The sequence below is a fragment of the Akebia trifoliata genome, chromosome 16 (genome assembly GCF_017979445.1).
Source record: "Akebia trifoliata isolate Shusen 1 chromosome 16, ASM1797944v1, whole genome shotgun sequence".
Taxonomy (NCBI): domain Eukaryota; kingdom Viridiplantae; phylum Streptophyta; class Magnoliopsida; order Ranunculales; family Lardizabalaceae; genus Akebia; species Akebia trifoliata.
Genome location: NC_141390.1, coordinates 16,953,836 through 16,972,136, shown reverse-complemented (window position 1 = coordinate 16,972,136; position 18,301 = coordinate 16,953,836). Strand labels below are relative to the sequence as shown.

The window sequence follows — 18,301 nt, the reverse complement described above, 5'->3', positions numbered from 1 at the left end:
GTAAATTACTATTTTCGAAATTAAGTTCAATAGTACTCTGTTTTAGGAATTATTCGATTTTTGGTGCATGTTTTGGTAAATTTACCTAATTTTAAATATTGTATGATTGACTTGAGATATAAATACAAGTTTTCATAAATGCATTGACTCTTTTACTTATCGGGGAATAAGACTACTTTTCATAAGATAAGGGTGGGGGAGGAGGATATAGAAGAGATAAAGTAAGAGTGAGTTAAACAACTAATAATTTTGAGCATAGATGATGGATGATGCTTAGCATTTGTTTAATGGAGAAACCTAAATTGTAAAGGAAGAACATGGAAAACATTCCCATGTGAGAGTGAAAAAAATATAAAAATAAAGAAAAAAAATTGATACATTTTTACTCTATTTACGTAGAGATTGTTTAAATAAGGATATGAATAGATAGTTAATAATTCGAAGAAGACCAAAAAAATTGCAATTTTTCGAAGGAGTTGTGCAAGAAAAAGGTTATATTGGTCCTTGTATTAATCCAAAAAATATTTTATAATGTGTGAAATATTCAGAGAATTGCTAATTATAATCTATACACAAGAAAAGAAAAAGAAAAAGAAAAAAAGTAATAAAAAAAACAAATAAAATGATATCCAAAGCACATTTTATAATTTTTAAAAATCTTCTTCTAATCCAATATGAAATTTGCATGTTTGAAACTTATCTCACTGTGTTTGTGTATCAAAAATTTTCTATGGTGGTATCTTTGCTTAGGCAGGTTCTTGATCTCTTTTACAAAAATATAGAACATACTTTTTACCCTATTGTAAATTTTTAGCTACTTTGCCTTTTATTATTTCCCTTTCTTATTATATAAGGGGCACTATATGCACCCACTTTTTTGCTTATTTTACCCACTTAACTATTTTCACCCACCGTCCACCACTGAATCTGATTTGGTCTCTTTCTCCCTTCTTCTTCTTCTTCTTTCTTCTCTCTCTCTCTCTCTCTCTCTCTCTCTCTCTCTCTCTCTCTCTCTCTCTCATCACATCTCTTGTTTCTCATTCTATTATGATTATTTGAACCTACATAAGTTTCAACTAGGGTTTCGTGGTATAAGAAGCAATATCTTTAGAGCTTGCAAAATAGGTTAGCAAAGATCATGAAAACCTAAACTCCTAATCTAGTAGTTGTTCGAAAATCCTGGTAGCGAATTTTTTCACTAAGGGTTTTTCCACAAGAACAAAATAACCTTAGTGTTTCTTCCCCCCAGTCAAAGTCATTAGGGGTATGTTCATATATATATATAACAAAACACAATTGTCTTGAAATAGTTGTGTGTGACACAAACGTTTAATCAATTACTCTCTTATTTAATTGGGGTCGTTGCAAAGAATCTCCAAGGAGAAAAACTAATATAAGCAACAATAAGCACTTGTAAATCATGATTTCCTATATTTTATTTTATTTGTTATTTTTATTTTATTACAACAAAATCATGGATTGAAGTATAAAATCAATAAGAATAGAAATAAACACAATAAGTAATCACACAAGGCACAAGATATACATGGTCTGATCATAATTGACCTACGTGCATGGGTGAGGGCGGCAATTTCACTATATCAACCAAAGAAGAATCCGAGTTACAATCTCCCACTATATCTGTATCACTCCAACTATGCGACTACTCTTTTTTTTTCTATGGTAACACAAAATTAAGAAAAAGTATATATATATATACATAGGAAATGCTAATGTATAAGACCTCATAAGGATGTTAGCATTGTCCAATACTCTTTTCTTCTGATAATACCCTCATTGTTTTGTCTTTTAGTGAAAAATAAGGGTATGTTAGTCTTTTACCTAATAAATACATTTATTATGTTATTAATAAATGTATTTACTATGTTGACATTGATTGCCAAAACATTTACTACAAAAAAAGACATTTAATTCAAAATACTTAAATGCTCATGATATTTATTATGTAAATAATCATTTATTATGTAAAAGACCAATATATCCTTGTCTTTTTCACTAAAAGACAAAATGATGAGAGGTATTACTAGAAAAAAAAATTGTTGGACAATGCTAACGATATAGGGTGGCGTTCGGAAGCCCTAAAGAGAGCCAAACATTATGCCAAACATTTTTTCAATGTATAGGTTATGAGTTTAGGAATGGGTTGATTTTTGGTGAAGATGATCTCTATGATGAGAAGATCATCTTCACAAAAAATCAGCCCATTCTGAAACTTCTAACCCTATCAAAAGTAGTTTACAAAAATCGAACGGTCTACGATTCTTCAACTTGTAAACTAGAGTTAGGAGTTTCGGAATGAGCTGATTTTTGGTGAGGATGGTCTCTTCACCATAAAAATCATCCTCATAAAAAATAAGTACATTCCGAAACTTCTAACCTCTATTTTGAAAAATGTTTGGAACTCTTTAGGTCTCCGAACGCTTCCAATATATATGACTCTTAGGGGTAAAATTGACAAAGAGCTCACCAGGGAGCTTGACCCTCCGTGTCTATCCATAACATAGTCCAAAGTCACCAATCAAGAATAGAGGACGTAACTCAACATATTTTTCTTTAAGTCCTTATTATTTGAATAAAATGATCATTTATTCATGGATCTCGAGTTTCGATAAATATTTGAGATACTCCTCCATTTTTAAATGTTTATATCCAATGATAGAGGTTTTATGCGAGAATATAAGTTTAAATGACCAAATATCTTCATCTTCAATTTATGTTCAACTTAAAAGGATTATTCATCCCTTAACCCTCAAACCGTTGAATTCCTCTCCCCTTCTCTATCAAACCAACTTAGTAAATGGAGACTCAAAAACCGGATCCCCGCCCCCCCGCCCCCCCCCCCCCCCCCCCCCACACACACACACAAGAACAGAACAACCTTAGTGTTTCGGCCTCCTAATCAAAGTCATTAGGGGAATGTACATATACATATATAATAAAACACAATTGTGTGTAGCACAAACGTCCTATCAATTATAGTATTATGGGAGACAATCCAATTAGGTCAAACCTCCCATCATCTATAGTTTTATAGGTTAAAATTCCCATAAAGTTATGGTGTCATGGGACCCACTTTAATTCTTTTATTCTTCATTTCATCTAATTTTACTATTTTTTCTCTTCTACCTCTTTAATCCAATTTATTATTTTTCATATTTTACCCTTTTAATCTCAATTTTTTAATAAATCCTCTCCAATTCTATTTGTTTCCACCGTTACCCCTTTAACCCTAAAGAGGATGTCCCCTCATGTAATTTTACTATATTTTCTCTCTTACCCATTTAAACTCAATTTTTGTTAATAATACCCTTCCATCAAATTATGGTTTCTTGGGAACCACTTTATTTCATTTATTCTTCACCTCCCATCTTTATTATATTTTCCCTTTTACCCATTTAACCCCTTTTATTATTTTTCATCGTTTACCTCTTTAATCTTAATTTTTTATAATAATACCTCTCCAACTTTAATTTTTTTTTGTTACCCTCTTAACTCAAGAGAGGGAGCCCATGCCATAGGCTCTGGTGAACTCTAGTATATATATCAACACCAATGATTACTTTATATGATAAATCTCCTTATAGCTATGAGTGTTTTTTTTTTTGTTGGAGTTAGTAGTGTTACATGTGTCATGATTTTCTTCTTAAACTTTTTTGTTTTTTATTCCTTCATTCCTCGTGATGGGATACCAAAAGATATAGGTAAAAAAGATTATCTTGTCCCCCAGAATTGAATCTTGATAAAGTCCTCCCTTTGGTGGCAAATGATTCTTTCTCCCATTCCTTCGTGCAAATGCAAATGATTGGTAGTGTACCAAGCAAGACCTAATTGTAAGTGAAAAAATAAATAAATAAATACGATTCAGAAAAAAAGAAAAAAAAACATATGGTATCTAAATTGTATTTGTAAACCTTGGTCTCACTTCGTACCAACTATTTGAACCTTTTCTTATTTTATTGCGTGTCAAATGCTTTTTTTTAGCTTTTGTATCTTTGCTTAGGGCTTTGGCAGGTTTTTGCTCTCTTTCGCGGCAAAACAGATTCTATAAGTCTTTATATTTTATTTATTATTTTTTTCTTGTAAATTTGTTTCTCTCTCCTATTATACAGTAAGTGTTTGGAAATTTCTTTGAGTAAGAATAACGAAACTATCTAATTGGTGTTGGAAAATTACGATGGAGGAAGAAAAATAACTTCTAGGCTCGAAAAGATTCGATCTCTTTTAGACAAATATTCTCCCACACTGGTTGAACCAAAGTACACAAGGGATTGATGAACAATTGCCTTCAGGATACAAAGAAGCCTTACACTCAATATACTAAATCAGATTATGTACGATCTGATTTAGCCTAGAACACTCGGAAAAATAAGAAACTGATGATGCCTAGATCTTAAGCTTAGAGAGAAGAGAGTACATAATTTTTCAGTGAAGAAATCTGGATTCTGGTTTGCTTTTTATAGCCAATTTTGTGTCTGTTGACCAAGAGTCATGATTTAATGTCTCTTGGTCTAATAGCCGTTAGATTGTGTCTTATCTGTGATCTAACGATCCAGATTGCACCCTATCAAAGTTATGTGTCTCATGCCTTTTAATTAACACCTTTTAGTAGAATCTGTTTGATCTAATGGCTCTGATCGCGTCCGATCAGTTACCATTTGATCTAATGGATCCGATCGTTCATGATCGGATATCAATCATGAACCAACCCACCTGATCGATTCTGATTGGGTATTAAATCGATCCATCACACCTGATTGTTCTCGATTCGGTATTATTTCGATCCATCGTATCCGATCGGTTCCCGATCGGATACTAACTTGATTATACGGTGTTCATCGGACCCGATCCATCATACGTGATGAATCAACAACAACCGTTGGATGGTTTCGTATCTCAAAAACTTTAAGGCTCCCCAGCTCCTCGCGACAATGCGTACGTGCGAAGTGCAAAGTGTTGCTCAAAGTGCCCTAAATGCCCAATCGCCCTTTCGCACATTGCACGTGCATGCGTGTGATTGTGCTGGGTAGTGCTTTGCACCACCTTGAAGCACTGGATCAAAGCCTAAATGTGTGACACAAATACAACTAACTATGTTGACTATAACTTATAAGGTACTCCACTTTCTTACTTGTGAGCGACGTAGGACTAAACTTTATATACACAAAAAACCTCAAAATCTAACTTAAGGAAAACAAACAAATAAATCATAAAGTATTAATTTTATTTTGAAAATATTCAACAATTGGATGTTTGTAGGAGATTCAAAAGAGGGGAAACTATCAAAAGCAACAATAAACCTTTGTAAGTCATGCTTTTGTATATTTTGGTAAATATATGAGATACTCAAACTTTTTTAATTTGATGACATACTTGGTGACTATGGTTTTCTAAGATAGACTAACATAAAATGATTCAAATACCCCCCATCTTCATAGCCATTTTCATGCAATTGATTAATTTTTTATTGCCTTTAATGGTTTAGAAGTGTTGTCATTATTTTCAGCATAATGGCATCGCATAATATTGAATTTAATAAAATGTTTCAAAACTATAATGTATGAAATAGTATTAGAAATTTGAACTTAAAGAATAGTAAATAGCATTTGCTAATTATTTTTTTTAAAGGCTAAAGTAACTACGTTATTTAAGGTAAAAAACAAAAAAAATCCTTTAAAATATAAAATGCTAAAGAGTCCTGATAAGCCAGAGGCATACTCAAATGACTCCATGACGTGACAAGTTCAGGTACCATAGATTTGAACGCCTCGGTATACACAATTGCAATTCCCCATAAAAAGTGCATCTCGAGGGAATCGTGTATCATGAGGCGTACAGATCTACTGTTCTCAAACTTATCCACGTCTTGGAATCATTTGAGTATGCCACCTGGCAATTCATATTTTCAAGACTTAATGCTAAAATATCACTATCACTATCCATATAATGGCTACATATCCATTTATTTATGCAATTAATAACTATAGTTATAAACAAAACTGCATCTCTCCCAGTCTCTTTTTGTTTTAACATATAAGACTGTAGAATTACTAATAGAAAATTAGGTGGTATTTAATAAGCATAGTACAAGTTTGGGTATGATCAGGGTTTTTTTTTATAGGACTACACCTCTTTTTTTTTTCCTCTTTTTGGCTAAGCGAGCAAAAAATTTAAGTAAAGAATAAGGAATCTACATCTCTCACTGAGGCATTCCCCCTGTTTTGACCTCAGAATTGGGTGACCTAATTGATTACCCAAAAAATTCTCCAACAAAATTTCAAAATTTATTGGGCTCGGTTCAAGTGTATGTGTTTTTAGGTCAGTCCAAGGTAATTTGGATTGAGCTTGTAACTCATGTAAGTGGCACACTTATGTGGTGCTTTAAAAAAAGAGTGGTTTTATTTTCTTTTATAAGAAGTCTGAAGTCTTTTCTAAAGAAAAGAGTAGAGAAAGAAAGGAAACTCAAGAGATGAGAAGTTTAGGAAGATTGATCTAGAAGAAGGTAATTCTAACTGATAGAAGTGGCTAATTGTATCAATTTGTCCCATTTTTTCATGTTGAAATCGAGCTCCAACACTCATACATACGTGGATGTAACCTTTGGGTGAATCATGTAAGATCTTGTGTTGTGAGTATTGTGTTCTTACTCATTCTTTTGCATGATTGTTTATCTTCTTTGCATTGGTTACTAGTAGTTGGGTTTATCCTTCATTGCTATTATCAAACAAGGTTTTGGAAGGTGTAACATACAATATGTTTGGTGAAATACCCAATAGGTATTTGACCAAATTACTAAGTCAACTTCACTAAGGTGTTCACATACACAACAAAATCTACATCAATGATTGAGGCATTCCCTCTATTTAGACCTAAGAATTGGGTGTCCTAATTGATCACCCAAAACTTTCTCTGACAAAATTTCTTTCGCTCGAGGACTGTCGAAAATTGAAGCACTAATACCCATTATCGTGAGAATTAACTTGTTCTCGACATTCAAATCCTTCTTCCTTCCCCATTCAAACCATTAATAGGTAGAGGTTAGAAAACGTTCTTATACCAACTAGGTTGCTTAATTTTAGCCAAGCCTCATGTGCAAAGCTACACTAGAAAGACATAGCTCCTCTTGAATTCGACACATGACACATCTGGAAGCAAGTTGAGGTCCCTTTTTCTTTTAAACTGAATTGATTAAGCAGGACTTAATCATTTATCTTCCAAAGGAGCACTTTCCTTTTAATTACTTGGAATCCCTAAGCTCCAAATTCTCTCCCAACTACGATCCCCCATGTCTCACCTTCTGATAGAGTTCAAAGTACTGCTTATAAAAAATAACCCAGATTTATTTTCTTACCAAATAATTTTGTCAACCCTACATTGATGAAGCTCCATGGAACAAATCAGATTTTGAACCTCCTCATCCATTTGATAATTTATCTTTTCCAAATCCCTAACTCCTTTAGCCCAGACCTCATCTATCTAGACATCATTCCTTAGTGTTGGAAAATGGTCTATGAGAGGGTCTCCTCATATCAACAAAATTATTTAGACCTCTACTCAGAACCTCTTCTGCTAAAATAAATAAAGCAGGAGATAGACTATTTCCTTGCCTTAGTCCTCTCGAACTCTTAAAGAAGTTCCATTCCGACATGTCGATCTTGAGAGTGAAGTTCCCTTCCTTGATCTTTCTGTTTAGCTCTCTATTAGCTTCATGGGCCATGATTGCATTATTTTCAATGCTCATTCCTTTTATAAAGGTTCCTTGTTCCTTTGAAATTATAGAAGGTAAACGAACACCCAGACAAATAGCAAGAATCTTTGAAATAATTTTATATAAAAAGTTACATAACCTCTGTTGCATTCACCTCCTTAGGAATAACTCCCTCCTTGAAGAAATGAGAAACAATTGTTAGAAGGTGTTGCTTTATAATTTCATGCTCAAATGTAAAATTGTCCTGAGAACCCATCCAGACCTGTCTTACCATGATAGTTCATGATTTTGATCGCCTTTCAAACCTCTACTTCTGCTTGCATCTTCGTAAGCAAATCATTTTTCTCTTGGAGATTGAGGGCTGGATTCCTTCTAAAAGCTGATCCTCCAGGGGAGGACATTCCACATCCCTGATGCCAATTTCATCCACATTATTCAGTCATTCTCTAATCACAATGTCTCCTTCGAATCAGTATCGGGCCCTTCTTACAAGGGTTTCCATGTTAAAGGATTGGGTATTTTGATCTCTATCCTTAAGCAAGTTTATGTGGGTTTTTGCTTCCAAAATGTCTCCTCACGCTTGATATAGCCAGAGTGCTCAAATTTTGTTGCTTGACATTCTTCATAGACTTTCTGATCCCAAACCATTAAGACCCAAAAACAATTTCAATTTGTTCCTCTTCTTTTTTTCCTTCTCCTTAATTCCCAAGCCCACATTTACCTCAACATCTTTACTCCATTCCTGGAATTCAATCTTCAATCTCTTTAGTTTTGAGAATAATTTAAACATTGGGGAATCCTCCATATATGCTTACATTCCATTACTATTCCACAACCTCTAAAAAGTCATTCATTTCTGGTTGAGTTTAGTCCCACATCGGACAATCATTGCCTCATCTCTCTCCTTATAATTTCCTGGGCCTCACCACTCATTGTCAATTGGTTTTGAGTTGGACCTCCAAATTTATCAATTCCACCCAAAACTCAAGAAAATGGAACTTTCTTGGTCTCGAAGCAACATTTTTTGGTATTATATAGCAATAAAGGGCAATGGTCTAAACCTAGCCTTGGGAAATGCTGGATTCCTGGGTTGCCAAGGTCTTCAATCCATTTTGTTGAAATAAAATTCTATCTAATCAAAGCCTATATCTTCATTTCTCTAAGAAGATTATTACTCCAAGTGAATTGATTCCCGAATAGTACAACTTCAATAAGAACTAATAAGTTAATAAATTCTTCAATAGAATATTTGTTAAGAGATGACTTGCCTCTGCTTTCAATTTCGATGAATTACTGCATTAAAGTCTCCTTGAAGATCTGTTCAATATTTGAATTAGCCAGCTTACTAGATCTTAAATTCGGCAAGATTTCTCCTTCCTCTAATTCTAGAAGATCAACCATTGCCATCTCACTAATCTTTGCTAACTTGGCTAATGATTTGTCGATGGTGGTATTGCTACATCACTATTTAAATCATATGCTTTTGATGAGTAACCCATTATAGGTTCCGAGTCGTCATCTTTTTCAACTCCAACCTGTCCATTGTTTATCTTTTCCTTCCCTTTACCAGCTTATTCAGTCTCACGTCATTATTTTTAATTTTTTTTTTCTATGCCCTATCTTGTTACAACTTTTGCGAAAATGAGGAATAGAACTATAGCCAATTGTTTGCTAGGTCCAGCAGAACATATATCCTAACTTCATTTAATCTTGATACCCATTCTCGTAGTGTGAAAAATCGCTAGCACCTCACCCACAACCGAGGCTAGAGATATTAAATTTGCTTCCTCATAACAGAATAAAGGAATCTTAGGAAAAGAAATCCAAGATGGAAGGATCAGTGGGTTGTTTTTCATTAGGTGAAAAAGCAGACTCCGCTTAAAAACCCTCATCATAATTCACTATTTTAACCAAACAGCCACCATGTCTTCTTGAATGGAGAAATTAAGCATAACGTGTCTGAAGTCAGGAGTCATCACTTCGTATGATCCAAGAAGCTTCCATCTTGATGCCATTCTGAACGAACTCCACTCCCAGGTGAGCTTGAGACCCTTGTCGTTTCCTAAAAAATTTTGCGATTTGGGCAAACTGAAATTCATTGCACCTGCCTCCACATCTTCTTTGCTAAAGATAATAGCAAGTTCTCCAAAATAATTAGAGGCTTTCTGTGGTTAACAAGGTGTTCCTTGATCTTTCAAAGGCGGTTGAGGTCCTCCATTATCACCTTGTCTTGTTATCGAAACCACTTCTGTAAATTAACCTTGAAACATTCCTTGAAGGATCACCAGTGTTCTTCATCTCTCTTGGCTGTTATAGTGATACCTTCTCTGTTGGACTGCACTCTGCTATATAATAGGGGAATGCTAACGTCCAATATTTCATAGGGACGTTAGCATTGTCCAATACTTTTTTTTTCAATAATACCTTTCTTCATTTAGTCTTTTACACAATAAATGTTTGTTTACATAATAAATGCTATAAGCATTTAAGTATTTTGAATTAAATATCTTTTTTTGTAATAAATTCTTTGGTAATTAATGCTAACATAATAACTGTTTTTATTAATGGCATAAAAAATGTATTTATTGTGTAAAAGACTAACATATATTTTTCACTAAAAGACAAAAAGAAGAGTGGTATTATTGGAAAAACAAAAGTGTTGGACAATGCTAACGTGCCCATGAGGTTTTAGACGTTAGCATTTCTTATATATAAATATTCGGCTTGGAAAACAAGATGACCCTAATGAATGGTTGAATTTTTAGTGAATCACTTTGTAATATGTAGTAATAGAAAAATCCTCTACCATCTTAAAAGCAATACATCCTTTGTTTTAAACATCCATCTTTATTTTTGATCCGTTAAAAAAATATTTTTATTAATATAACAATTCCTAAGTCTCTTCTTGTGAGAAATAACTTTAAAGCCAATCCCTTCCCAAATTGAAGTTCCCAAGGTTTACAAATTGTTGACAATTCCCTCCATGTTTTGATTAAATTTTGAAATTCCCCCATGTTTTTAGACTGTTTAAAATCTCTTTTGTCTTGGTCTTCTTTTGTAGATTAACAAATTGATGACTAATGAGCTCAATATCTTCGTCTTAAATTTGGAACCCAAAACCTTTTGTTTTCATCCTAAAACTAGTCATTTTCAACCTTTTCAGCCTCTAAACAATTTTCATCATCATGCTTCAAGTGTCCTATTTTGTTTTGAGATTTGAAGGTTGAATTTAGACTTCAAGCTGTAACCCCAAATCTTGACTTTTATACTTAATTCAAAGTACATCAAATTAGGATCATTCTATCCTTTTTTTTCTTTCAATTTAGTCCCAGTACTAATGGATCTCTGATTCATTAATACATGACAAGTATAATCAGGATTGTACACTATAAGGTACAAATTAATAATATATTACATTGTTGACATATTAAATCAGCTCATTATATACTCATTCATACATACATATGCTCGCACGTTAAGCATCTCTAAAATTTACAAGAAATAGATAGATTTTTATTAGTAATAATTAATTATCTCAGCAACGACTTTTCTAATCTTACTACACATAACTCTGAAAGATAGAAACATAAGCTCATGTATTCTATATTAGGTTATGTTTGTTTTTGGAGGCAAATGATTAATTGTTCAAAAAAACTTTCTCATAGATAGAAGGATATAATGTAAGAGAATTCTCTATCGATGGAAAATTCTTTGACCGACTGGAAGATTAAGAAGATATATACTTGTGATCATGGAAAATTTGGTTTTCAACCAAAATCAATTACCCAACAAATGCACAAATAAACATATCATTAATCTTCCATTTTTTCATGGTTTGATTTTGAAGTTCAATTTAAAGATTAATATTAAACTCCTGGACTAGTTGCCTGCACTATTAATGCTTTAGTTTTCTTCTCTGCTATTGGAATAACTATAGCCAATGACACTATATTTAACTTTAAAGTTGTTAATTTTGTCCTTTACTAATTTTACATTTTAAAACATTGCGATATTTTGATAAAAAAATGTGCAGGAAAATGGCGGATGCAATCCTAAACATTCTCATAGAAAAACTGGTCGAAAGTCTCCTAAATGAAAGTTGCCATGTGCTTGAATTCCACAAGCAATTTAAGATCGTGAATCAAGAGCTCATGTTAATGCAGAGCTACATCAAACAACTAGAAAGAGTAAGAAAGAAGGACCAAAATGAAGTTCTTAAGACTTGTGTGGGACAATTGAGAGAGTTACTATATGATGCAGAGGATATTCTATTAGATTGCAAGTTGTATTTTGAAAGAAGAAAAAGGGTCTCAAACTTCAAGCGTTATTGCTCTCCTTCATTCTGGAAATTCCGTTATAGATTGGGAAAGAAGCTTGGTGGGATAAATCAAGAAATACAGACTCATAGAGGTAGGTTGAGTTCTTACCTTCCTGCAACTCCTCCTATTCCTTTGGACCAAGAGCAGTTAGGAAGTCATCGACCGGCGACTTACCCAATTCTAATGAAAAAGGCTGAAATAGTAGGCCTGGAGGAAGATGTGAAGAAAATTAAACGGTGGGTCTTAAACCCACATGGGTCACCGTTGAACATCATTGGAATAGTCGGTATGGGTGGGATTGGAAAAACTACCCTTGCTCAAAAGGTACATAATGATGAAGATGTGGAGCATTACTTCGATCATATCTTGATGGTGACTGTTTCACAAACTTTCAAATTTGAAGAGTCAATCAAGAGTATGTTGAAAAAAATTGGCGGGCCCAAAGACTTCTCGAACATCAATTTATATGATTTACTGAAGGAACTACAGGACATATTGGAGAAGAAGAAATGTTTGGTTATCCTGGATGATGTATGGAGACTAGATGAAGGTTTATGGTGGGAAAGTTTGAAGGCAGTTTTGGTTCACAGCAGCAGTTGTGTCATTGTCACAACAAGGGATGTGGATGTGGCTCGCTTAATGGGAGCCACTGAGACACGCACACATCATTCACGACCTCTCTCTGATAAGGACAGTTGGTCATTATTCATGAAAACAGTATTTTCAATGGACGGAGGTCAGTGTACAAATTCAAAACTTGAGAATATCGGTAGGGAGATTGTTGATAGATGTGGAGGACTCCCATTGGCAATCAAGGTTGTGGGAGGAATGATGATAAATAAAGGAAGTTCGAGCAAGGAATGGGAGCGAATATCTAAGAACCTAAGCGAAGAATTGGATAAGAAAGGTGAACCAATCTTTTCTATGTTACAATTAAGTTATGATGAACTTCCTTCTCATTTGAAACCATGTATGATTTGCTTGGCTGTATATCCTGAAGATTATAGTATATTATCTGAAGATATCATTTCTTGGTGGATTGGTGAGGGCTTTGTCCGAGTAGGGAAACAAGGAAGGACTGCATATGATATTGGAAGAGAGTATTTCGAAGAATTAATCAGCCGATGTTTATTACTTGTAGAATTTGAGTCTTTTGGAGAAAAAAATGTTTGGTTTAGAGTACATGATATGGTAAGAGAAATGATTAAAAGGGTCGCAGAGGAAGAAAATTTTATTTGGATAAATGATGGGGGGGAGTCTTCCTCTATCCAAATCCAATCACGTCGTCGAGTTGGTATGGTGATGAACACAGATATGAATCTCTTTATATCCGAGGTGCAAACCAATTTCAAATCATTGCGGACAATAATAGGGTTGAATTTAGAAGAGAGTGAGGAGTTGGTTCTAAATCTAGAATCAAAGCTATGCCAATTAAAATGGTTGAGGGTTTTGGTTATTTTTTTTAAGGATTTATCATCTCAGGGGACTCTTAAAAGAGTAGATTGGTTGAATGGGATAGGATCACTAAAGCATCTCGTTTGTCTTCAGATAGAAAACTCCCGATTAGAGAGACTTCCAGATTCTATTGGAAACTGTCAAAACCTTCAAATTTTAACCCTAATGAATTGTCCTAATTTAAAGAGATTGCCAAAAAATATAGCATCCTTGGAGAAATTACGCACCTTGGAATTATTAGATTGTGAGTCTATAGAATTCCTCCCCAATGAGATTGGAAACCTTCGACAACTGTATATATTCTCTTTTACTGTGAATTCAAAAGTCAAGGATGGGGGGTTTCGCATTTCTGGGTTGAAGAAATTGACTCAAATCAGTGAACTTGTGTTGTGGATAGATTCAGAAGATGGAATAGAACAAGGGGAGCTGAAGGTGTTGTCAGAGCTCACACAATTGGAGTGGTTGCAAATAGAATTTCTAAGCAACAACAACAACAATGATGCAGAGGAACGACTACAACTAGCAAGGAAAGTAGATCATCAACTACTCTCACCTCTTAACCAGCTCTCAGAGTTATTTCTTAATGGAGAAGTAGGAGAAAAGACACCTATTTGGCTCAATCCAACCTCTCTTCCCAATTTAAGGTATCTTTGCATTGGCAATAGTAAATATCTCAGGCATATGAGTCCAGAATTCTTTGGAGATGATGAGGTTTCTAACAACAATAATACAACAACTGTCTGGAAATTGGAAGTCTTATACCTTTACCACCTATACGAATTGGAGGAGGAGTGGCCGAGAATGCAAAAGGCAATGCCATTTTTAAGACTCCTAAAGGTTTTCTACTGCCCAAAATTCAAAGCATTCCCTTTGGACTTGGATGAAGATGGTAGCGGCACTTGGAGGAAAGAATGAACTGTGTACGTACACTTCAATTTCGATACCCTCCTTTAAAAGGTTAGCATATTTACTTTTTTTTATTTTTTTTATTGGGGCTTTTCTAGTTTTAAATTTCCATTAATAATAGTTGATTTGGATGAAAGCATTCTCTTTTCACTTGGATGGATAATTTGTAGGGGCAGTACTTAGGCACTTGGAGGGAAGATTAAGCTGTTCATTTTGATGTAAGTACCCTCCTGCAAAATGTTTGCATATGGTTAGGATAGGAGGAAAATTACATATTTCCTAGAAATGAGTAATATCTTTCTAGGGATGACTCCACCTTTTCCTTGGGATAGATTTTTTATTTTTTTTGGTTTTGGAATCCATATCTTCCTAACCGTCAGTTTGATGGAGGGATTAGTTGATCAGAAACCTTTTTAACTTTGGTTGTAAATTATGTATCATTTGGATTTTATCACTCCTGTTAAGTCTCTTTTTTTAATGTCCCTTCAAAGCTATTTTTTCTTGCAATATATTCATGTTTTCACAAAAATGAGCAGGGACCAACAAGTTGCACATCACTTACAACTGATTGCACTCCATCCTAAAAAAGATTATTATTAGGGATAGTTACGAAAAAGTTATCAACTTTTGACAAATTTACAATTCAAGCTCACTGTTCATTATAATTACCAAAACTTGAACAATAACAAATTTGGCCAGGTTTAAATTGGCTAACTGGAAATAGTCACTTTAAACCTGCGAAATTGTCACTTTAAACTTGCGAAATGGTTCTCACTTTAAACCATCGAACTTGTTAGAGTTCGGGTTTTTTTTGTTTTTTTTTTTTTTTTCAATGAAAACATGATCATTAACGTTTTGGTAGTTAAAATGAACAGTTAGCTCGAATAGCAAATAATTCATTTTCAGCTCACGAAATGGTAATTCACCCTTATTATTATTATTATTACTATTATTATTATTATTATTATTATTATTAACATGTCCCTACTTGTTATGGAAAAAAGCTTTGAAGCGGGCAGCCCACTTCAAACTCTTGAAGGAACCCTCTCTATTGGATTACATGTGGCATCTTCAAGGAGGTATTTCAAATTTTGGTGGAAATGTAGGGGTGTGCAATAAATTATAAATGCCACGTGTCTTGTGATGAGGAAGGTTCCTCCAAATTTTGAAGCGGGCTGCCCTCTTCAAAGTTGGTACAAATTTTCACCAAACCTTTCATTCAAAGTTCTTATAGGTTTTTAATCTACTTGTAGATCATGAAGTTTTGAAAATTAAATTTAGAGTTTATGAAGCTTTAGTGTTGTTATTCCTCTCTTGTTTTCAAGAAGAAGAAAAACAATATATTTATTATTATTATTTTGGACTTAGGAGTGCAATCATAACATTGGAAGGAAAATGATTTTAAGTGATGAAGTGCAACGGGTACTAGGTGATGTTCAAGTAGTTGGTCCCTCCTATGATACTCTGCACCAATAGACCACTTGATCTATGAGCCAGCCCTTAATATTCTTCATTTATCCAATGATCCAGACTCATGGATTTCTCATCTCGTCCGGTTGTCCGTAATACCAAATTGACTTGTTCGACTTGTTTTGTCTCAAATTATGGGTTATCTTGCTAAATCATTTTAAATATTTTTATTGATCCAGATCAGTGGCATTGTGTTTCATAATGTTGCCAGCTTCTATGATTGGGAATTGCTTCTAGGTATTGCAGTTGGGAAAACAAGAAATGGCATTTTGGTAAATTATTGTAGTGTTGTGATGTGTGTAAAATTTGGGATTATTGCTTGTTGAAATAGATATAATTGTTGGATTCTATTTAAATGACCAGATACCATTAAATGTAAATAAAGAATCAGTAGATACTTTATAATTAACTATCACAAAAAAAAAATACTTTACACATCACTTTTTTTTTTCCTTTTTTAAACAAGCATCAATTTTTGAGAACATGACATCCAAAGTGCATTTTTCATGAGTGAAGGGATCGAGCAAAAAAGTGCGGAACTTTCGACATTGATTTATGTTCGATCTTTACGGTTTAAACATCGATTTGAAAAATCCGATGTCTAAAAACCGTCTTTAACACACTTTCTTATCCGAAGAGCAAACATCAGGTTTTTCTTATAAATATCATTTAAAAAATGATGTCTAAAGTCTATATTCTAAGAAACTCCAAACAACTCCATCAAACTAAAGAATAATTGTATCCAAACATGACCTTATTTCAAATGCAAGTCTTCATGAAGGATGTTCAAACTAGTTCATTGTTGTCATTTTGTATTCACTTCGGATCATTTTGCCAAGTAGGAGATAAAATGGTTCAGACCCAAGTGGGACATGAGTTTATATCCATATTCAAATTAAGTTGGAAATTTTATATTGATAAGATTTTTTTCTCGAATCCTACTAACTAATACCATATCTTGATCCAACCAGGTTGGGTCAGATCGGATAAGCTTCGAATGGTTGATTTTTTAGCCTATGTTACTTTTTTGCAAGCTTGCAATAATATTCTATTTTACCATTTTACACTCTCATTGTATAAAAATTCATACTATAAAACAAGGGTATTCAAAAAAAAAAAAAATGACCTTTATAGTTTTCAAAGCAATATAAATTTGGATCGAGCAAATCTAAGGATGGATCCGTATCCGACTTGGGTCATGAAACATAAATTATATTAGACCATTTTTTTTATTTGAATACACTCCAAGGATCTAAACCCACTAAATTCAATTTTTGGGTTACCTGAATCTTGGGTTAAATCTGACCCATTCTATGCTTATGGCCAAGGGGTTTCAAGAGTTGTGCCAAGTCTCAATAACTGGTTGAAGACTTGAAATAGAAAAAGGGTAATTTAGATATACCCCTTTGCATTTTGATAAATGTTAAAGATATGCTAGTGTTTTTAAACTAATGAAATGCCCCCTTGACCTTGGTGATTTTGTCTGGGGAGAGTATAAATGATTTATTTGATTTCAATTTGTTGTTTTATGTGTTTGAAAAGATTTTCCTATTAGGAATGTTTTGAGGTTAGGGGTATTTTAGTAATTTAATCATTTTTTAGTGATTTTTATTGTAAAGATTTGTTTATTATGAAAGATGATTTCTATGTTTTTGGGGTCATATTTTCCTAGCGTAGCGTGGTTTCTACAGTTTTGTCAGTTTGAGATACCTCATCTGGATTTCTAAAACATATCTGATAACCAAATAAAGTATTGGAATAAACATCTATCATTGGGAACCGTTGCGATCGGGTTGACGAGTTGATTAATCGGGCAACTACAAAAATGGGGTGTCTACACCCTTCCACCGGACCCTCCGTCCCTAGTGCCGATCTCGCGGGCATTACGGAGCAGGATGCTGCCCTAGACGCGGAGCTATTCTTCACTGATTCGGAGGGACAACTGCGGATGCACGGTCTACCTTCTTCCGAGGTGTCTGGCTTTGGTACAGTGGTCGAGTCTTCTTTTGGAGCTATCCCAAAGACTCAGAGTGCCTGGGGCGATGCTCCCCCCTCGATATGATTTTGTTGTACCTTGCAACACATGTAGATTTTTTTTTTGAATTAGACCCAGACATTTTTGTAAACATTTTAAACTTGTGTATATATATCTGTCAATTATTTCTTATTGTTTCATTGCGATCACTTGTGTAATTGACTCGGGCCCCATCGGGCTTCTTGAGCGTGATATCGATCATTAGGGCTTTTGAGCCCTTTTGAGTGTTGGTGAGCCTATGAGCGGGTAAAGGGTGCGATTAGAGTCCAAAGGACCCTTCGAGTGTGTTCTTGAGTGACGTGAGTCGTTTGGGATCCATGGTGAGTGAGGTGGTTCTTGGAGGCCTAATATGACCCAATATGATCTTGGCGAGTTCCTACATGCCCGGTA

General features: G+C 34.2%; 2 protein-coding genes across 3 annotated transcripts in view; both read left to right on the top strand.

Moving 5' to 3' along the window:
* LOC147382664 (disease resistance RPP13-like protein 4) overlaps window positions 1-16,149 on the top strand; it is a 71,602-nt gene extending 55,453 nt beyond the window's left edge. Inside the window, exon 3 of one of the 2 annotated variants that reach the window (XM_086429230.1) lies at window positions 16,056-16,149. The gene's annotated coding sequence lies outside the window, so the exon portion shown is untranslated. The remainder of the gene's footprint in view (window positions 1-16,055) is intronic. The other variant, XM_086429235.1, reaches the window with a different exon arrangement.
* Window positions 11,764-14,574, top strand: LOC147382665 (disease resistance RPP13-like protein 4). Its single transcript, XM_086428690.1, has one exon. The coding sequence runs from the start codon at window positions 11,764-11,766 to the stop codon at window positions 14,413-14,415; it is 2,652 nt and encodes an 883-aa protein (XP_086284816.1). The 3' UTR covers window positions 14,416-14,574.
* Window positions 16,150-18,301: the final 2,152 nt, after the last annotated feature.

Bases quoted from the DNA above. Each gene is read 5' to 3' on its own strand.
- LOC147382665 (XM_086428690.1), top strand. From the start codon at position 11,764: ATGGCGGATGCAATCCTAAACATTCTCATAGAAAAACTGGTCGAAAGT.